Source organism: Hippopotamus amphibius, chromosome 1 (genome assembly GCF_030028045.1).
Source record: "Hippopotamus amphibius kiboko isolate mHipAmp2 chromosome 1, mHipAmp2.hap2, whole genome shotgun sequence".
In the NCBI taxonomy this organism is placed as follows: domain Eukaryota; kingdom Metazoa; phylum Chordata; class Mammalia; order Artiodactyla; family Hippopotamidae; genus Hippopotamus; species Hippopotamus amphibius.
Window position 1 is genome coordinate 144211083 of NC_080186.1, and position 22562 is coordinate 144233644.

Genomic DNA, 22562 nt, shown 5'->3' on the forward strand with positions numbered 1-22562 from the left:
CTGAATATTTTAAGCCTGTAACACTCTGTTTTACAGGTGCACGGGGGATTGTCATTGCCTTTTTTTTTTTTTTTTTTCCCTTAAGACAGACGTCTAGAATAACCACTTTCTGTATTTCCTGACGCTGGAAACAGATACCGTTTGCCATTCCTTTTATAGTTTCTTCAGCTAACGACTCCAGTGACCACTCAATTGTGGTCTTGTAGTAAATCAAAATTTCTTTGAAAGACTCAGCTCTGTTACATAATTGTAAATGTCCCACGAAGTCATCTCCTGAACTAAAAAAAAAAAAATGAGTTTCTGTTGCTTTGAATAATGTGGACTCTGCCACTGCTCACAGTATTTTTTGAAAATAAAAGAATGGAGAAATTTCTTCTCCTCTCCTCTCCCTCCTCCTCCTCCTTCTTTTACATTAACCTACAATGGATGCGACATACACAGAAGCTTCAGGCTGTGACCACATCTGGTTGGTCAATCATGAAGAAAGAGAAAAACCACTTTGCAAACTACTGCTTTGAACTTACTGTGTCCTTCCACGAATGACTTGCCCTGGCTGGAATTTTGGGTTTCACGATGACTAAAGTCCCTGAATGGACTCTCTTAATTGTTTACTTTGCATTTTAACAAAACAGACTTAAAAAATAAAATCAGGGGCGGGTCCAGGTCCTGCTGGGGGTGGGAGTCAAGGTGAGGACCCCGAGGGAGGGTGGAGGGGACCCCACGGAAGCCCTCCCCAGCCAGTCATCCCAGGCACCCCAGGGCCAGATGACCGCAGGGTGGCTTCCTGGGTTTGAGAAAGACTAGAGCCTTGGTAACAGGAGCAGGGCCTCGGTTCTGCAGCGGGGAGGGCCTAGAAGGGGAACAACAACAAAACATTTGGTTGCCATCTTGGAGGCAAGGGGGAAGGGAATCTGCCATAGTTTGCCAGGATGCCTTTAGGTCAAAGAGGGGGACAGTGGCACTTTTAGGTATGGCAGACATTGGTGGGGGGGTGGTCGACGGGGTTGGAGGGCTACTTTGTCAGGCAGGGCTTACAGTTTGCAGGCCGAGAGTTTTCCCCTCTGCCCAACTCAGATGATGAAATCATAGCATTGCACAAGACTCTAGAAGTCAGGGTCGCTTTTCCCCAACTTGGAGAAAAGGATTCCCTGGAAACTGGGGCTTCAGGATGTGCCAATCCTTGTAAAGCATTTCACCTCTTCAGGGGCTAAATGCCTCTCAAAACCAAGAACAATTAAAGCGCGAGTCTTCCCAAGCAACCCGGGGATTGAGCAAAAATAAATCAGAAATCCTCAGCCTTGGCTCTGGAGGTTCGCCTCATTATGAGAGCGGATCTATTAGCCCTCTTGCCATTGTCTTTCATTTCTCAAGTGAGGTGAATCTAATTAAATTAATCTGCATGTCAATCTATCGGTGATCAATCAAAGAGCCTGAGGTCCCCCCTATGCTTCAGGGTGCTTGCGGCTGACAGGGGCTGATAATGGAGGAAGAAATAAACTGTTGAGCAAAGTTAATTAGTCAACATAATAGGTGGATTAAACGGGAGCTGGCTGATTGCTGTTTCCCATGTCAAAGCATGAGGTGGGAGCTGCAGCTGCAATTACAGACAATTATTATATTTGGTTGTAAGAGGTCGCATGAATAAACATATCTCTGTGGGTTACAGTTTTAAGCCTCTTCCCCATTTAATATAAGGAGAAGTGTAGGTCATTTTGTCTCATTGTTTTAGTCAGAGTTCTCTGAGAAAACACCTTTGCCTGTGTCCCTTCTGACAACTCTCCGTTCAGTCAGTTTATGAGAGCGCCAGGGTATCTGTACCTTGGGCCAGGGCTACCCCCTTTTTTTTTTTGGCTTTGAAACACAGCTCTAAGACCCTTAATTAGTAAGGAGTTTTGGCTGGTGATGGTGGTGATGGTGGTGAGGGGGGCTTTGGTCTGATATCTGATGAACTAAACTAATGTGGGAAGAAAAGAGTACAAGAACCCCCAAAAAAGACACCCAGGAGAGAAAGCTCCATCCCAGCTCTCACTGAAACCTCTTTTTTTCATTTCTCTATCCTCTTAACCCTGACGCAGTGGCGGGGCGGCGGGGTGGGGGGGGGTGGGGGGGATATTTTAAAGATTCAAAAGATTTTTATTTGCATGATCAACTGTGATATCTGCTTCAGTGTCTAAACTGAAGGGTAATTTAGGTGAAACACAACCACCCTTGTTTAAAAAAAATATGCTAATAAAGATCCTCTTGTTAAAATTATGGTTAACAGTGTACCTTCTGCTGTGTAACTGTAAACTGTGCAATTTTACTTCAAACTGCATCAAAAGCGTTGCATGCCAAAGACCCACTCATCAATAGCTCCTCTTGTTAGACGTGTACAGCATAAGCACCAGTTATTATGTGAAATAGCTATGTAATTTTCTTCAGCTCCCAGCTGTTATTTATTTAACTTGAGTTTATCACCCTCCATGCTTTTATATCAAAATGTTCATTCATTTCTCTCTTCTGTCTCCAGGTCGTGGTGTCTACGACAGTCAACGTGGATGGCCATGTCCTGGCAGTCTCTGATAATATGTTTGTCCATAATAACTCCAAGCATGGGCGGAGGGCTCGGAGGCTTGACCCCTCGGAAGGTACGCCCTCTTATCTGGAACATGGTAGGCGAATCATTTTCATTGGTTGGCATTGCTACGTTAACTGTGCATTTATTTGGTTTCTTTCTTCCAACTCCACTACATGTCCTACCCCTTTTCAAGTTTCAAATATCCTGTTGAACAGTATTGATGCTGCGTGTTTGAAGACAGGAAGAGATCTTTGAGGCCCAGCCTTTCTTGTTGCACAGCTCCCTACCCTGGAAATGGCTGATACATCCTTCCTTTCAGCTGAAAGACAGGGAGAGACTGGGCCACTGCTTTATTTTAAGCTCCCACTTGATTAAAAAATAACAAAAGGCGAAAGCAGGGCAACAGAACTCATGACGTATTTTAAGTTTATGGTTGACCTGGTTGTATAATGAACTTCACTGTCTTTACCATTCTGCTAGTGTAGCTCGATTACTATGTACTTTACTTCATTTGGAGATAAGGTCCAAAGTCTAGGTTGGAGGTGTTTTCTGAATAGAAAGTCCAGACTAAATGTCCCTCCCATGCCCTGTGTACACCCCTCCCCTCATTACCACATGATACAGCCTGCTTTATCTAGGTAGAATTTGGTGCAGAGAAATCCCATTTGTCTTGATTTTATGGCTAATGAGTTGTACCTTTGAGAGGACTGGAGGAAACCAGACAAAAATTTGAACCAAGGAAAGTCAGTGCCACTCAAAGGAACCATAGGCTGGATTGAGCATATGTCCAAATGTTTCTGTGCTACATGTATATACAATCTGTTTGTCCATCCCTCTATCCATCCATCCATCTTTCATCCATCTGCCATCCATCTAGCTATCCTTCCATCCATCCACCCAAGAAACAGTGACTGAGATGCTACTGGATATCAATCAACATGCTAGATTTTCTCCAGTCTCCTCAAATTAAACTCTTAACTCATTTCCCCACTTCACTTTCCACTTTGCTAGGTCATCCGGATTCTTTTAAAAACACTACCACATGAATTACCACCTAATTCCCTGATTTTTTGATGGGCCATGGGCTGTCTGTGATATAGTTCATAAGGCAGAAAACTCCTTTCTCTGTCGGCATCCCAATTTAATAAACACAACACTGTTATCATTTTGCCTGATTTTTTTTTTCTTACACTTAGGGAATACACAAACTGTACTTTTTTATTAATTAGCCAGATGGAATACTCTTAGAAGGGATTCTTTACCACATCCAATTTTACCATCTTCTTAAAGTAAACCATCATCTTTCAAAAGCTGCTTCTTTTTGGTTTCATTAGTGCTGAGATGGATGGATATTACTTTTTGCAGGAGGCCATTTGAAACACCTGCTCATGATTACATTCCTAGTTCCATTTCTGTACTTAAAATTATTCTGATCCTCACTTTACAGCAATGTTGCCTTTTTAATACCCTTGCAGTCACTTCAGGCATTGTATGATTAGAGGTATGATTAGAGATATTCAGGTGAAAGGAAGAAGGAAAAAATTTGGTAAATACTCAGTGGGTACAATTTGGACAGCAGTGGCTTAAAAGCTGAAGTCTTGTTTTCAACTGTGACGCGTTAGTTACTGTCCTGTCTGGGAATAGACTTGACTGTCAGTTTGGTATCTGACAATCATGGGTTCACAGTTTCAAAATGTGCTCCAGTGCAGACCACACCCAGCTCCCATTCCTGCCCTTGGAAAGCTGGTGGGAGAGCACATGGCGCCTTGCAAATCATCCCTCCACCAAAAAAAAAAAAAAAATCCCAACACAAACCAGTAAAAACAACCTACTAGCCAGGACACCTCTAGGGCTTGGAGGTCAGAAACATTATTTTACATCGTGATGCGGAGGAAAAAGAGCCTTGAACTAGGAGCTGGGAAACCTAAATTCCGTTCTGAGCTTCACTTGTATCCTTAGTTTCCTTCTTTGCAAAATGAAAGGGATGATCTGTGGGGGGGGGGGGGTAAAAAAAAAATGTGTGCCTTGGGTGGGGGCAGGTCACACACAGGGGAAGTGGGCTGGGTGGAGACTGCGGAAGAAGGGCACGTTCATGCTCTGCCGACCCCAGCCCCAGGCAGTTGTCACCAAGGGCAGGGAGAGCCCGGTAGGGCCAGATGTTCCAGTTTGACCAGAAGTAAACTCTCATATTTTTTAATTGCTGGTAACTAATTACAGTTGTTTTAGCACTAGAAAGTGGGGGGTGGGGGGTGGGCACGGGGAAGTCACAGAGGTAGAGGACAGCCATAGGCTGACAGTTTGAGATCTCTGGATCAAAACATCTCTAAGCTGCCTCCCAGCTCAAATATTCTCCCTTCTAGGTGAACTTATTCCTATTTCAGTTGGGCTAGCATTTTATTCTAAGTATTAAAGATAGCATCTTATTCCTCTGCTGCAGATGACCAGTCCACAAAAGGCCATTTTCTTCTTAGTTTATTATTCAAGAAAATGATGACATTTCACTGTTTATTCATGGTTAACCATCACTAGGGACCTGGGTGTGTCCTATCTCCTTTAGCTAGGGGGCCTCCCTCTCACCAAAACCTGACTTCACTTCTCTCTAGAAGAATAAAAAGGCAGACACTTTGAGGTTCTCAGTAATGACAATAACGTGGAAATCTGCTTCTCTGCAGAATGAATCAACCAACCACACATAACCACCCACTCATTTAGACACTTCAAGCTGATATGTGAATATCTACTCAGCAGAGAGTGACTGTGGGCTCTTCGTTGGTGATGTGTGGGAGCGGACCTAGATGCTAATTCACGTCAATTTGGGGGCATGGTAATACTTTATCTTGCCATTGAAGAATCCTATTTGAAACTGCCCTGTTTAAGACTCACTGAGCCATGCCCGCTCCTCAGCCCTTCCCTTCCTCACCCCCACCTCACACAGCTGCCCCACAGTGAGACTGCGTGAGGGCAGTATTTTCACCTCTTAGGTGACCTGGAGGAGTCCTATTTTCCCTCATTCTGGGCTTCCTACCATCTCATTTACAGGTAGCCTGACTTTTTTTGAGCTGTTCTGCACGTCTCTATTTATATCCCGCTTGTCAGAAGGTTGGAGGAAAGTTCTCTTCGGTGGCTCATCTTTCTGCGTGTAAGAGAATCAGTGGCCACGCTTTACATTCGTGCCTTCTTCCCTGTGTGACCCACAGACTCACAAACCTCTGTGCTCGAATAACTGTCCCGGTATTTCAAGTAGGAGAGTTGACAGAGGCAAATTTACTTCATAGACTCTTGTGTGGTCCAGAGAGGGGGAATCCTGGCACGCTGTAGCTCATGGTAATTGCTCTCCCTCCTATTTTTTTCTTCATTCATAAACACTGAGATTTTCTTTGGCTGGATATTTATGAGAGAGTTTAGACCAGTAAGGTTTGCTTTTTAAGCAATACCTTTCTGGAAGATGTACAGTTGTGGAGAGAGGTGGCCTGAGAACCTAACTGCTCTTAGGATTCTGATTTTTGAAAAAGCATAGGCTTGAGGCCGGCGATACTGAGCGGACCCCACTGAGGGTCATATGAGGCTCTGGCTTGTGTACCCCCCACCCCACCCCACATCTGTCTTCCCCATCACTTGGGCAAATTCCCGGGGCCCTTGTGCTGGGGATCTTCAAAGGGCTGTGCAGTGGATTGTCATTGTTCTTCTGAGTTTCAGGTTGCGCTTCCTTGAATGTAAGGCCAAGCATGGCATCCGTTTCTCTATTTTTTCCCCCTGTGGCAAAAAGCGGTGCCCTCACAAAGCTATAGTGCAGGGCCCCTGTCAGCCTGCATGCACTAACACTTTATTATCTAATGATCTAATATGCAACAAGGCAGAGTGCCGGCGCTCATCATCCTGACACAGAATGCCGGGAGAAGTGACTAAATTACTTTATGTACCATTAGCGCTAGCAGCTATGGTGAACTCACCGGCAGCATTTATGCAAATGCCTGTGAATACACTACTGGCTTTGTCAGGGAGCCGGCTGACAAGCAGTTTAAATGCTCATTTTTTTTTTTTTTAGGGGACATTTTTTTTTTTTGGCGTGCATGTGTTTTTCTCCCTTCCTCCCTCCACTCTCTCCCCTTTCTGCTGTGCTGGGGGATGTGCCTCCTCCAGGATCGTTGTGGGAATCTGAGCGGGTCCGGAGCCCCAGCCAGCACTTTTCCTGGGAGTGGGGTTAAGGTCCCAATCTGGTGTTCTTCAGGTTAAGGTTTTTTTTTTTAATTGTTATGAATTTGTACAAACCTTTGTATTTATTTGAAAAATCAGTAGAACTATATTAATCAAGAGTTTTTAGAAGATGAACATTTTACTGATTATGAGTTCTGAGCTGAGGACTTAGTTTCTTGGCTCAAACACAGATGTTTTAAAACACCCTGCTTTTTAAAAAGGCAAGTGATTGAAATTTAGTTTTGTGGGTGTCAGATATTGAGTGAATTAAATCTCCCTTCACAGTAATTACAGATATTGAGATATGAAGTATAATGGTGCCAGGATCCCAAAGTAAAACAAAAGTGGAGTTTGGTCACACTAAAAATCTTCTGTAGAATAAAGAGTGGTGTTAGGCTTGCTGGACCCATCTCCTGGCTGTAAGTACAGCAGTAGAGAAAGAGAATCAGATTTTCCCCACCACCAGTCAGTTCTGACCTTTCCATTGTGGTGGCCCCTTCCAGCTGCCCCTGACAATATGGTGTTATTCTTGCTCTTTAGCATTTGACCTTCTTTAATCCTTTTGCTCCAAACAGAAGCAGTTTTAGCTTCTGTTGGTTGCCCCTGGGTATCCAGCCCCATTGACTCCCAGCTGCACTTAAAGTTGTTTTCGGGACATGTGGAGAAAGATGGTTCAGGCTTGGGGCGATTACTCCAAATTGAGAGACAGCATGGAGCTTCCAAAGAAATAAGAGGCCCCCCTCGCCAACCCTCTGTGTCATGACACCCTAAGAAGTGGCTAGTGAGTGTTGGTTGGATCTAATTGGTGGAGGATCGGCTGACTAGAGAGCTGGATGCCAGTCCTGACTCTGCCATTAACTAGCTGTTTGACTCCGGGAAGGTCTCTTTGCTCTCTGGCCTCAGTTTTGTATGTTTCCTCCGAGTTGGGTGGGGCTGTCTCTAGACCTTTTAGCATGCACTAGTTTTTGGTGCTCTGGACTGAAGCCATTGACACAGGCCTTCACTCATCTGATACCTCCTGGGGTGCCTTTGGAGAAGCAGGTCTTCAGGAGAACAGAGAAATCCACTGGCTGTTTCTAGTACAGCCCTTTCTTTGGTGTCAGTAAGGGTGACCTCACATCATTCCTTCCTCCATTCCTTTCCACTGAGCATCCACCATGTGCCAGACGGGGAGCTGGGTGCAGGAGCCCAGGCAGATACAGTCCCTGTCTTCACAGAATTATGATGTAAATAGAGAAGAAAGATGCTTGAACAATTTACAACTAACTCGTTAGACTTGTGCATAAAAGGGGGACCATAAAAGGAGTGAGGGGGAGTGAGGTGTCAGGAAAGGCTTCTCTGAGGAAATCTCATTTATGCTAGAACCTAAGAGATGAGTAAGTTTTCCCCAGACAAGGGGACAGAAACAAATTTTCAGGCAGATGCAACAGCGTGTGCAAAGGCCATTTTGCTCAGGTGAGCTCAAGGAACTGGAAGCTGCCTGCGGTGGCTCCTGTTGCCCCGGCCGCTGGGAGTGGCAGGAGACGAGGCTGGGGAAGCTGCTGAGGGTCAGATCACGCAGGCCCCTGTGGGCGCTCAGGCCATGGCCAGTGACAGTTGTCAAATGATGTGGGGGCTACGCAAGGCTTTGAAGAGCTCAGTGCCAATCACATGGGCTCCTAGTGTGTTGTAAAAGCCCAGGGCAAGATTGCTCTGAGAGGCTTATACCCTTGCTCTTCCTTGCTGGCCTTTGGGAGCTCACCAGGGAGTTGGCTGTGCCTTGGAGCTGTCCCCCTGATCACTTCTCATTCTATTAATAGTGCATGTGTTCAAAATAAGAAAGTCCAACATTTGGAGAATTCTTCTTCCAGATGGTTTTGGCTTATTGATTTTCTTTTTTCATAAGTAGCTTAGAAGGAGTTTGCTTTCTGAACTGGTAGATACTTACCTGGATGAGTGGAAATAAATGAAACAACAAAGAGAAACCTACTGCCCCACGTCTCTCGCTCCCCTCCCACCACGGTCAGTGACTGAACACACAGCTTACGCTGAGAGAGGAGCCACTGAAGTATGGATGGTCATCTGACACCCCCCCCCCCCCCGCCCCCTTCCAGAGAAGGAAACTGAGACCTGGAGAGGGCATGTAACTGGCTTACTTTCACATTGCTAGTTCCCATCAAACCCCATTTAGTGCTCTTTGCACTTGCCCGTAGTTTGCTGGCTGGCAAGTATGGATTTCAGGAGTCGCACAGATGTCAGAGGACATGGGGTCCACCCCTGATGGCTTTCCAATTCTGGTCGGCCTAGGCTTGCAGGGGTCTCTCTGGGATTCCAACGTTCATGAGAAGATGTCTGTAAAATCTCACCAACTTCCTGATGGAAATGCGATGCACCTTCAAAACACAAGGGCAGAGGATGAATGCTGAGAGCTTTACACTTGGACAATGGCCCTTTATGGGACTGGTTTTGGTGCAGAACTCCAACCAGGCACACTTGGCGAGAGTATTTTGGTGAAAGGTCTAGTTTAGCAGAAAAATATGGGCATCATCTTTTGTTACTGAGGGTGGCATGTTACATCTTATCAATTGATTTTCCTACTTGAAAAAGCAAGACAGATGCAAGGACAGAACATTAGGGTTAAGAATATCCAGATGTGTCATAAAATAGAGGATGGAGGCCCCAGATTTTCAAGCATCAAATCAGGCCTTTTTCTTTGAGCAGCAGGGAACGCATGTCTTTCGTCTTCCCTGGCGATAGAGAGGACCCGGCAAGAAGTCAGGATAATGAACAAGGACGTAAGTGAAGACTGATTTTCAAAGTATATCTTCAGTAATCCATAAAGCAGGTAACACCAGAAATCATAACACTGGAGACTTGGTAGCCAGCAAGCAATCGGCGACAGGCAGATTAAAGAGTTCATGAGCCACAGGTCACTGCTAAGCAGGTGATCTACTTTATCTGTATTTGAATATGACACCACCAACAGCATTGCTGACAAAGGAGAAACAGCGCTCAACCTTTGCTGCCCTGCTTCATAGTGACCTGGCCAGGGACTAATAATGTGTTCTTTTTCTTCTTCTTCTTGCTGTTGTTGATAGTTTTGGATTATTTTCAGCTAACATTTGTGGAGCATTTACTATGTGCCAGCACTGTGCTAATCATTTTATTTATATTGTGTCATCAAATCCTCCAACAAGCCTGATAAGCTGTAACAATTGTTATCCTCATCTTACAGATGGGAAAACTGGGATTTAGAGAGGTTAATAACTTACCCAAAGCAACAATTGGAGTTGAACCTGGGCCTCAACCCCAGGTCTACCTAACCACAGAGCTCTGTGTAATATTGGTATTGAGAATAATGACACAAACACTCACTGAGTCCTGACTATACTGGGCACATAGTTCTGTGGGCACCCTGCTATAAAAATGAGTAAAACGAGACTAAAGGGAAGTTAAGTAACTTGGTCAGAGTTGCACAGCAAATAAGTAATAGATCTAGGATTCAAACCCAGAGAGCCTGGCTTCAGTCAGTCCTTTAACTGCTTGCTCTATACATTATGCTGATATTCTTTCCATCTCTTATCCTACTTTTCTTATTTTTTCTCAAAACGAGTAAGGCAATCATGCTGGTATCTTAAACAGACCTTTCAAAAGTTAGCCTAGATATATCTTTTTGTTTGTTTGTTTCTAGTGGATGTATTGTATATGTTTACCTTAGAGTTCATTTTCCTTCAATAGCTTATTTTTCTCATGGCTATAGTCCAATAAAGAAAATGATGGTTTTATTTGTTGACTGGTATGTTTTCCATGGGGCTGGCAAGATAAGAGGGAGGCTGGTAATATTTTATTCATTTGCAAGGATGTTCTAATTCATCTAGAAGTCATTTGCTGACCATGTGGACTCCTTGGCAAGTATGCAAGGTACAGAAAAAGGAGACCATGAGACATTGTGAGTTAGATGACAGTCAGGATACCAAGTCTCCTTGTTAGGGTACTGGAGGGTTATTAAACCTCGTGACACAAGGACCTTGGGAAACTGAGATGGATTCGGGGAGGCAGTTTTCTTATATGAATTTCTTGACGAACCTGTCAACTGTGGGAAACTTCTAGTATTTGGTATTTTGTGTGACCTAATAAAGAGTGAACCACACCTAACTTATTTTAATAAGCACAGTGTCAGGGGAGTGGGGTGGGGAGGCAGAATGGTGCTTTCTGCCTATATTTTGGACTAAAATGACAGAACATTTTTTTAAGCCTAAGTTTTTGTCTTTTATTTGGTTACAAAAGCATAATAATTCCAGTTGTGTTTATCTGCATAATTGATTGTTTCAAACCAAGGGCCTCTTCCTAAATACTTTCTGCTTACTTGAGAATATCAAAGGATTCAGGTGATGTGAGTGTGGAAATGAGAGCTTCTATGTACTGGTCATAAATCTTATTAAGATGAGATATTTAGGGGCACTGACCAGGAGTGGGTTTGAAATAATTTTTTGTTTGGACATTTTCATTCATACATTCAGAAATAAATGAAAACAGAGTACTGTCCCTACCTTGCCACGTGACCTCCACTATGTACTGTGATTTCTTTGGGCCTCAGTGTCCTTATCTATTAAGGGGACGGGGCAGGGGGTGGTGGTGGTGAGCCCTTTAAGCCCCATGATTTGTTGTTTGAACCCAGCTGATCTCCTGAGCTGCTATACACACGCTGCTTTGGTGAGTGGCCACCAAAATACCAAGGTGATAGTATTCCACAGGACAGATCTGAGGCCAACTTGGGCATTTCTTCAGGAGATTGACAGTGGGCTCCAGGAGGCCTGGAAAAGCACATGGTGCGGCACACACAGCCAGTGGTGCCTTGGGTAGCTCTCACCCAGCGTTCTTCTCTCTGAATCCCTTCAGCTGAGATGGTACAGTGTTGAATTCGCTTGATGGTTAGCAGTGAGCCTTCAGACTAGGATTCCCATGCAGTTTGTGTATAATTTTAGGTGATGGGGGAAAAAAACATTAAAAAAAAGTTTTTTAAAATAGTATGTCTATCTTAATGCATAAGCAAAAAAACAAAACAAAACAAAAAACCAACCAAACAAACAAAAAAAACAACAAACCACCCCCACAAAAGCCAAAAAACAAACAAACAAAAACAACCGAATTAAAACCACCCCCAAAACAAAGCACTCCCAAGTTGTGATCTTACAGTTATTCTTGCTTAGGGCAAGATTGAATTTAAAGAAAAAGTAAGTCAATGTAAACAAAAATAGTAACTATCATGTTAATTAAGCCATAGAGTAAGTCCTAGTGGATGGAGCAAAATCAGGACTGAAGTTTGGGAAACACTGTTTTGGAGGGCTTAGGGCTTGGGGGAAGTAATAATTCTTTCATGTCACCAGGAAACAGTGTAGGACCCTGGGAAACACTTTTTTTTTTATGAGTCAAATATTGTTTTTTAATAGAAAACCTTTTTAGCTCAGTTTACCATGAGAATAGACTTAATGTCCTCATAGGATTTTGAAAATCAAAATGTCTCCCAAGCTGTTAACTCTGTTTTTATTTTTAAACAAGTAGCGTCTGCATGTCAGAGAGCAGAAATTAGTGTGGAAAGGAGGATTTGAGTCGAGGGAGAGCATCAGCCAGGGTCCACCCAGGCAACGCATTATGGTAATATATACGAAGCCAGCTGGACACTGAGCAAAGCTGACATTGTGTTGTCAGGGGCAGAATCGCCCATCAATTTCCAAGATAGGATTTGAGTTCAAATGACAGAAAGAGCAGCAACTGTGTTGAAACTGATGTATGGGGGAGGGGCGGGGCAGGCAGGAACCAGCCAGGCCTAAAGACAGGAAGTGCTGGTACCTCCGGAAGGGGGTGGCTCTGTTTTCTCATCTGGCTGCTACCCTTCCTTCTAACCTTAACATCTGTCAGCAAGATCCACCTGGGCCCTTGCATGATTAGCACCAGTGCAGGGGGAGCTTACTGGTGCTAATTTTAACCCCCATGAGAATGGAGTGCCTGCTGCTGGAAGGAGGACCAGATCAGCCTAGGAAACCTGATTCCACAGAGCCACAGTCTTATCCAGTGGGGAAGCCCAGTGAGGCTGGAGTGGCGCTTAATAACAACTGGGAGACGTCTCAACTTTCTTTAAGCTAGTCTGATTAGAGCCTTAATAGCTTAGCAACTCTGATGATTCTTCTTTAGTTCCTTTGCTTCTTCGTTCAGCAATCACTCTTCTACTTACATTTATTTGTTGACTGCCTACTCTGTTAGACAGTAGAGATGCAGAGGTGAACAAGGCGGGCACAGTTGTTGACCTTATGAGGTGTAGTCATGTGTGTGTGCATATTTATGTGTCGATATAAAGCAAATAATTGCACGTAGAATTACTTAAGTGGAAATGGTGGTAAGCACTATATAGGAGAAGTACAGACTGCTAGGGAGCTTTAAACAAGGGGACTCGGCCAAACCTGAAGAATCAAGGACACTTCAAATTTAAAATAAGGAGCAGCATTTCATCAAGCAAGGTGGAAGGAGCTTTTTAGGCAGAGGGGAAAGCATGTCCAAAATTCCACGTGGGAACAAAATATTAGAAGCTTGGGGGAGAGCTAATTGGGAATGTGGCTTAGGTCTGAGATCCATTTTTAAGAAAATAAATTTGGAAATTTCCCATAGGTTGCTTTCTCTTTGACCTGGAGAAGTGGGTCCAATGTATTTTCGTAATCACAGGCTAACAAAACTCTTTGCCCAGGAAAATGCTAGCTTTTAGATCCGTGTTTCGCGTGATGGTGATTTTGATGTTATGATAGCAGCCTTTGAGCATTTACTACCCATCAAGGTTTAATGCTGAGCACTTTATATCATCTCTTTTAATGCTCTTCACCACCATAGGAGGGCACTACTATTATTCTCTCCGTTTAGCAAATGAGGGACACTGAAGCCATCTTTCAAGAATTTGGTTGTGGCCAAAAGGAAAAAAAGAGTCAGATTTTTGTGTCTGCAGCCTTTGGACCTCCAAGTAGGTGACGCAGGCGGCCATCACCACTGTTCTTTCCTACTCTTTAGTCGTTGCTGATTCCCTCACATTGGACTTCAGAGGTGGAGAGAAATTCTCCTGCCATTTGATCACGTAATATAATTCCTGCTTCAATTGAAGCAAATTGACGACGTTACTCAAAGGCAAATTGAAAAGCCAGATCTGTGCTAAATCCCCAGGGTGCGTTAGTTGGCATGTGCAGTGATATATGGGAAGGTGCTTTTCTGGGTTAAGATAAAAAATCCTGGTATCACGTCACGCTATCGGGCACCCCATCTCAACCATTCTGAGCCAGCCCTGCAACTTGAACTACTCAGTGGACAGAAATGAAACTTTATAGAAATTAGGTGATCATCATCCTTATCAGATGAATACGATGCCATCAGCATGATTCTAGCGTCCTCAGAAAAAAAGAGATTTACCTGGAGAGGAGCAAGAGAAAGTCTAAGGCATGGATTGTAGGGCTTTTCTACCAGCCTGCCTTGGGCAGGTTGGCTGGGCGATGCCCTAGTAATTAAAATCCTGCTTAAACGTATGCTGCTGGTCAGTCATAACGAAGGCACCAGCATGGGAAACCAGACGGTAACCAGAGAAGGAAAAGAAAAGTGAAACACAAAAGTAACACTGTCGAGCCCGCAGGGCACAGAAATAGAACTGAACTGACTGAATACTTATCTGACACTAAGCATGAAAGCGGAACCCAAGTATTAATATCTTTTTATCCCAATCCGTGAACTTAATATTTTATATGTGAACATATGCTCCTGTGTTGTGGGCTTATTTAATTGACAGTTGCCATCAGCAGGGCACCAGTTGTTCAGACCTACATTCTCCCCCTGTAGCTCTGGGGCGACGTGCAGCAGGAGAACACGGGGGATAGAGGCGTGGACAGGGCCAGGTATGCAGCTCCTTCTCAAGACATCAGTTTCTTTCATCCACCTTGGGGCACAGCAATAAAAATGTCAAGAGACGTACAAATAGCAGTAGACGCTGGCTGTTATTTAGAAGAATGATTAAAATTAATGTGGTTGGTACACATTGAGAACTTTCATTCCTTATTATTCTTTGGCTACTTCTCTTTTGAGCCCAGTTGGGAAGGCAGCAGGTAATGAGCACCTACTACGCGCTGGGCCAGCAGCAGATGCTTTGTGTTAGGTATGTTATGTGTGGGGCTGTGGATGAGGGAAACGTGTCCCTGCGGTTCCAGTGTGTTTTGTCATTTCTTAGTAGAGCAGGAAAACAGAGTTTGGGTCATTCTTTGCTAAAATCTTCTGGCTGAATCACCAAACCAGCTGTGCTCTTCCAGTAACTATTATGTGCAACAAATCTATAAAGTCGGACCTCAGATTCCTCTACCTTTCAACTTTGGCAGAATCCCGGAAACTCTTCTTGATTTGGTTAGCTAAATCCTGTGGAATCCAATCCTTGCTGCTCAAAATAAAAAAAAAAGACACGTTGGGGAAAATGTTATTAAGGTACTGTTTTAAGGTAACCTATTTAATCGGTAAACTTTTATTATTTTCTTTATATGTGCAAAATTCTAAAACACCATTCAGATGGATAATGTCCAGGTTGAAAATGAAAGTTAGGGGGAACTGCCCTATGCTTTAAAAATATAAGTTCTCTAGTAATAAAAATAGAAGTTCTCATAGTGCTGCTGTCACTTATATTCGATGTTCGGACTTTGACCGTGTGTTTAGCAGCCCAACTTACAACAATAGGAAAGCTTCTAAGCCTCCAAGTCTGGCAGTATTTTCAGTGTTCATGTGTTTAAATTGGCACTTACAGTATTATATTAGGATGCCATTTTTTGAACTTGGAAACAGAAGAAGGTAAAGAGAGATTTTACTGTAATTCATATGCGGGGCTGAGTCTTAGAGGGAAAATAACTTTACTTGGAAATAGAGTAGTAATATTCTGTAAAGTTAATAAATATCCACCCTCTGTCTTGGGAATAAGGAATTTCACAACTAACATTTTATGGGACTTTGGCTGTGTTTACGTGATTGAAGTGAATATTTTAGCCAAACTGAGCAGAAATTTCAGATAAATACCAAAATTGAAGGGTAGTTTGGGTATTTTAAATATCTGACTTTATCAACTGATATGGATTCTCAAATTCTCAAGTTCAAGTGCGTCTACAAGATTCAGTTACCTCATTTGTAAAGTGGAATTTAACATCTCCTTGCCCACCACTTGCGGTTGATATCGAGATAATATATGGGCGACTCCTTTGAAAACTTGACAGTGCTAGTTAATTGTCAGGTATTGGTTAAGTGCAGAGTACTGACTATCCAGTTTGTGAATGAATGAGGTCCCTGCCTTCAAGGGATGTGTTGATGGCTGGGTTGATTTGCATACATATACACATGCCCGGCTGTACACACACACACACACACACACACACACCCCCTCACCCCTCCGTGTATGTATATAAAGATAAAAGATCAAGAAAAAATACAGTAGTGACAAATGAATGGGAAAGATGTGAAGGAGTTCACTGAAGGGTTAGTGTTTTGTAGACTGGGATAGAAACAGCTTCCCACAGAAGACCCGTCTTTTAGCAAAGTACCATTTGGGTGGATAACCTCCTTGAAAAGAAATGGTGGAAATGTGCGAAGCATCTTTGGAGGCAGTGGATTTGGAGAGCCAGCCATCATCATCTTTATTTTCTTCTTCCCCATCTTCCTCCACCACCTCTTGCAACTGCTCCTCATCTTCTTCATTCTGTCTCACTTTTATTCATTGTTTCCTCTGTGCTGAGCTCTGTACATTTAGATTAACTCATTACAACCTCATGAGGTGGGTGTTCTTACAGTTATTATCTGCCGTTAGAGTGGTAGAAACTGAGGCTTAAGAAAAGTAAAGTTAAGTTGCCCAGGCTGGTAAGAGGAGAAGCTGGAATGTGAGCTGAGGCCCCCTGAATCCAGAGCCAGTGGTCCTGACTGCTGCTGAGCCCTTCCTCTAGTTTGAGAGAGGTGAGGGATGAGGTTGGAAGGGGAGAATCAGCCAGACTCATAAAGGTGGACTTGATCCTGTAGGCTAAGGGGAAACAACAGAAAGCTTCTAAGCAGGGCAGTATCATTTTGAAAGTGGGCATCAGAGGAGGGTTCATCTGGGTTTTGGTATGTAGACAGGACTTAGCACCTAATTAATAATCTGATAGTAGACATGAATCACAAACAGGCAAGTGTGAGTATTTGCTCTTTGCATTCCAGATAGAACAGCCCAGGCTCCAAAGAGTAATTTTTGAGGAGGCTGAGTCAGTCCAACATGGAGTTCAAATGGAAGTGGACTTCCCACTCTTCTTTGCTCCTCTGTCTGGATGAGTTTGATGATACACATCCCCGTGCGTGTGACGTCACTGATCATCACCACGGAAACATCTGTGCTATGACAAACACTGGAGTGCAGCATCACCGAATGTGTCAGGGAGGAGAGGAAACTGGCTCAAAACGATAAGGTCCTCAATAATAAAAGTTCACTCAAATATGTTAGCAGAGGCAGCCTCGGTCATGGAGGGAAATGTAAGCAGTACTGTTCTGAAAAGCACAAAGCAAGAGCTGTACATTACTAAAGGCTGGGCAAGGTGGATTTTGAGATGCTGCTCACATTCAAAGCATGGTTTCCTTAAAAAGTCACCATCTATGCTGTCTTGCGTGATGGCAGTAGAAATCCTTCAGGAGCACGGAGCTCGTCTCCCAAACTGCTTATAGAAAATCTTCTGCACAGCAGAGGAGGCCTAGCTGGGGACTTCTGTGTTGTTCTAGGAGAGAGTCTGAACAATCAGAGACAGAGTTGGCAGTGGTTGTGGTTTGTGTTTGTTCTCTGATGAGTCAGTGGCAGTGTTAGTTGTGCAGTTTCAGAAATTAATAACTAAAAGTTGATTAGCCCTCCAAAGATTTATAGAAGTTGCACACTGACAGGTCAGATCATGGACTGAATCCAGCTCTAAGTCATATTTAGGTTTGGTTTGCATGGTGCTTTAAGAAACTGTATTTGATGCTTTACAATGAAAAATGAAGACGTTTTATATGAAAATCTGGATGGTACCCCTTTTGGGTAGGGCATGTACTCTCCAGTTGGCCACACTCCCCACCTCTCCCATGGTGTTGCCCCTAGCCCATTTTATGTGCTTACCTTCCTGTCTTGCTCTGTGAGCACTTGATTTTGTGATCACTGTTGGAGAGATTAGAGATTAATTGTTCCTGGCACAGTTCCTGGCATGTGGCAGGCACCCCATAAATGGGAGCTCTGATTACTCTCTGTCAATGACAGGCTCAATTATTTACACTTGAACCATAAATCAGCAATGTTCCATAGAACTTCCTGTGATGATGGAAATGTTCTATCTCTGTATTGTCCTCTGTGATAGTCACTAGTCACGTGTAGCTCTTGACCAATGTGGCTAGTTTGACCAAGAAAATAATTTCTGTTTTTATTTAATTTTTGTTAATTAAAAATTAAATTTCAGTAGCCACCTATGGCCGGTGGCTGCCATATTGGGCGAAGCAGATTTAAGTAATGAGATTGAATATCCAGTGCAGTGTCCTTGTTTAGGATAAAAATGTGGAGAATAGATACTAGGGCTGTGTGTGGTCAGCGTGTTTATTTTGTAAGAGATTACTTACAATGGGTTCCATCAGTTAGGATCACCTACTTTGGACCACCCCTTATCACCTGACTAGAATTCTTGTCAATTTAGGGAGCCAAATACATATGTTCCACGAGATGTTATATGTGTGTTCACATCAGCAAGCCTGAATCATCTTAGGCTCGAATGGAAACTTTCGCTGCTCTCTGCCCCCCGACTGTTCAGTTAAGGGTACTGTGTAATTATAATAACTAGACCTATGTGTAGAAAAGCCTACCTTTTTGATGAGCTGCTTGCCGCTGCCATTCGTGATGGCATAGAGCAGTGGTCCCCAACCTTTTTGGCACCAGAGACCGGTTTCATGAAAGACAGTTTTTCCATAGACTGGGGGGAGGGGTGCGGATGGTTCAGGCGTTGATGTGAGCAGCGGGGAGCAGCAGATGAAGCTCCGCTTCCTTGCGTGCTGTGCAGGCCGGTTCCTAACAGTCCGCGGACGGGTACTGGTCCACGGACCGGGGGTTGGGGACCCTGGCATAGAGCCAGGAACTAGGGCTACCAAGGGGCCTGTGGAAAGCAGATGGAGCCCTGCTAGACTGCTAGAGGGATCCTTTCTTAGGATGGGGGCTCCCCAGGCTGCCGGCTCTTGCGTTTCCATCACCAGCATGAATCCAACACATCTAATGACCACATTGCCAACAAATAGCCACAGAGTTGGATTCTAAAAGATCCCTCTTTCATGCAACTTATTTATTCGTTTGCACCTTGGTTTGCTTCACTGAGCCCAGCAGTCAGAGCCCTCCCCTTTCCTCTGTCACAGGACTGGAAACCCCAGAAGCATCTACCAGGCTCTTGCCCATTGGCAACTTAACACTCTCTGTCCTACAACTTGCCTCAAGCCAACTTCTCCAACTGAGAAATGAGTAACTTCACTGCTTCTAGAGATAGATGCACAAGAGGGCAAAGCAAACATCAACCTGTTTCATCGAAGAGGGAGCTCTGAGTTACAAACCCCCTCCCCTGAGAAAGCCTCCTTAAAAACAGAAAACCTAATGAACACGATAGAAACAGCTGTTGTAGCTAATTTTATTAAATGGTGACCAATACTAATCCTCTTGAAGTGGAGAAAAAGAACAAAACACACATGAATATGTTCTGCTTGGATCATTCATCCAGGTGGAATTATATGTCATCTCTTCTAATAGTCAGATCTACAGAGAGGATACAGGTCTTCCTTTTCTATCTTTATGTGCAAACATCAATGTAAACCTCTATTAGGACGGTGAATGGAATGAGTCCTAGAATTCAGTAGGAGGAGAAAGACAAAGCCCTCTAACAAAAAAAGTAGATTCTCCATACTTTTAAATTCCTTCTTAGGAAAATTCTTCGCAAAAATGTTTACTAGAAAAAGACCAAGCTGAGGGCAATAGAGACTAACTAGTGAAATGTTAAATTATCTGCATGCATTTCTGTTTTGAATGCTGAATTCAGTCTGACTCCCAGACACAAGGAGGCTAAAAATTCATGTTCAGATAAGGAAAGGCAAACCTTGGAGAACAGATGGAGCAGAGTTCAGCATAAAGGTTTAATCCTATCAGGCCGATTCCTGTATGACCATCTGGATAATCCTGCACACACATTCAAGGCCTGTTAAAAATACGGCTCCAGCCAAGATTAGCGTCACACATTTTCCACTAGACTTGCTCATATTTGACTTTATGATTTTCCAGGCCCAGGAAGATTGCTTGCAAATAAAGACTTGAGGATTCCATGAAGAATCCGTGACATGTTTTGGTTTTTTTTTTTCAACCTGAAAATTGTTTCCTCTTTTCACAATATTGGGTGACCATTTTGGGAACTTATTTTCATTCCCCTTTCTTCCCTGACTTTCATATCTAGAACTTTTCTTATAACAGGATAATAAGGAGAATTGGGCTAAAAATAATTTTGTACATGAAAGTTCTCCTCGCCAGGAAGAAAAGGGTTATTTACTTATTGTATAATCAGAGGCAAGTGAATTTACTATTGTTGCAACAAATATCACAATTGGATCCATGAATTATTCATTTTGAGGATTCTCCCACCCTCCATGATAATTTTTCTCTGTTGCTTTGCAGAGGGGTGGCTGACAATCATAGAACAAGGGAGAAAAAAAAAGAAAAAAGAAGGAGAAAAACTGATGGCATTATTTGCTGTGAACTGCTCTAGGATTAATATTTTGTACATTTTAATTTTGGACTTGGCAGATCAAACTCGAGGTGGAAAACAGTACATTCTTACCTCTTTGAGTTAAAAAATTGTGAGCTCCCAAAGTGTTTTTAACAAACAGTTTTTGCATATTATGAAACAATGCTGTGTTGAGTGTCATCAAATCAAAAAGCCTTCAACAAGTCTTTCAAGTGCAATTTAGAAGTTATAGGTACATCAAAATGTCAAGATTTTTCACTGCTAAATTGTTAAATAACCCTGTGTAGTGAACCTGCACAGAGTTCTGGATCACAAATAGACAAACTCAGAAATCCAAAAGTGCTTGTCCTGGAATATTCGGATGACAGTTATTGCACCAGGATTTCTCTACCAGGATTTCTGTCCTTCCCTTATTCAGATCTACGTCCACTGATTGTTGAGGAATTTTGCTAATTCAGAACAGAATAAGAAATCTGCAAAATAAACAGGAAGTAGATGTAATTTGGCCTTGCTCTGTAATTAGCAAATGGCATAGTTTGGAACTTAGTTATTCTACTAAGTTTAGATACACCCAGATAGCCCCGCTAGGTTTGCTCTGCCTTGATATAGATGGATATTGGATCTGTGTTTCCATCTAGCGACTATGAATTTTTCCTTTACTCATTTTCTGAGAGAGCCATTAATGTTGTCAAAGCAAAGGGCTTTCTTGCCAAATGAAGTCACTTTGGAATAAAAACACTTAAAATTCTCTATCTCCTCATTTAATATTTAATAGATTTAATTGCATCTGGTTTTGAGAAATATCTATATCGTGGCTTACATTTCTCTTCAGAGTGACAAACACACCATCACACACAAACACACATACACGGGGTGGACGGTGGGGAGAAGGAGGGAGGCTCTTTTGCATATATAATATATGATTCTTTGCCAAGGAATATCTAGGTGTGCTAGTGGATGTGACAATAAATACAGGCCAATAACAAAACCAAACCAAATAAAAACCCTAATAAACAATAAAATGCTTAACTGCATAAAGCAATTACTAAAGAAAATAAAGGAAGGCAGAAATAAATCTGGTTACTGAAGTTAACATAAGAGCATAAGTGTTACAAAGACTGCTCCATCTTGAGTGAGGAAACTGTTTGTTTACCTGTTTATTAGTTGACGAGGAGTCTGTGGTGAGGTTAGCATTCTGAAAGTGAAATTTGCACCCTCTTGTGGCTAGGGTTCAGGTCAGGCATTATAATTGCTACTGGTTTCTAAGGCTTCCAGTTGGAGGGTGGGTGAACCCAGAATAGATTTGCTCCTTGTATATGGTGAAAATACACTGGGCCAGGCTTCCCAGGAGGGTCAAACCCTCTGTTTGCACCTCTCCCTGGCCAGCAGCTACTGGTTGGCAGGATCAAAGAATGCAGGTGTCGCTGCTGATGTGCTGTGAGCAGTCAGGAAAGTCATCATTTCACTTTAAAAAAGACCAGGAAAAACAATAGTTCCAGTTAAACAGGAAGGGCAGATATGTATGCACTGAGTCCAAGTGGGGTACTTTGTGTCCCCATCCATCTCTGGAACAGGCTTGCTCCGAAGCACAACCTCACCAAAATCAAGAAGATACAAGAGAGAAAGGCCTGAGATTTTATGAGGTCACAAGTGTCCCGTAGACATGAGCTGAGCTCATGGTTTTCGCAACATTTTCTGCCAAGTCTCAAGAATTTGGGACAATAACATTAAAGTTAATTCCTCATTTCTGAAAAGATTGCCATTAATATTCATTCCAGGCAAATGAGAGCCTTAAAAAAAACATTCTAGTTTGTAAGTACTGATGCCAAATCCACCTCCTAAGTAAACGTTGCTACGTTAGCAAGTCACTGGGTTGGAAGTTCCTAGGAAAGTTTTCCGATACACTACATAATCTGCAATGGTGAGACTATGGTGTATTCTAGTGAATAAACTCTGGTACGTGGGGAACTGATGATGACAGTAGTTATTATATTATTGATAGCAACTAGCATCCTATGTGCCTGGAACAT

At 43.0% G+C, this 22562-nt stretch overlaps 1 protein-coding gene across 8 annotated transcripts in view; it reads left to right on the forward strand.

Moving 5' to 3' along the window:
• Positions 1-22562, forward strand: part of EBF1 (EBF transcription factor 1) — a 383593-nt gene that overhangs the window by 256670 nt on the left and 104361 nt on the right. For 5 of the 8 annotated variants that reach the window (XR_009052895.1, XM_057729995.1, XM_057729986.1 and 2 more), the window contains exon 8: positions 2510-2651. Coding sequence is in view for 7 of the 8 variants with exons in the window: in XM_057729995.1 (XP_057585978.1) it covers positions 2510-2651 (142 nt within the window). In the remaining variant the exon portion in view is untranslated. The remainder of the gene's footprint in view (positions 1-2509; positions 2652-22562) is intronic. The other 3 variants (XM_057730006.1, XM_057730013.1, XM_057730039.1) reach the window with 1 other exon arrangement.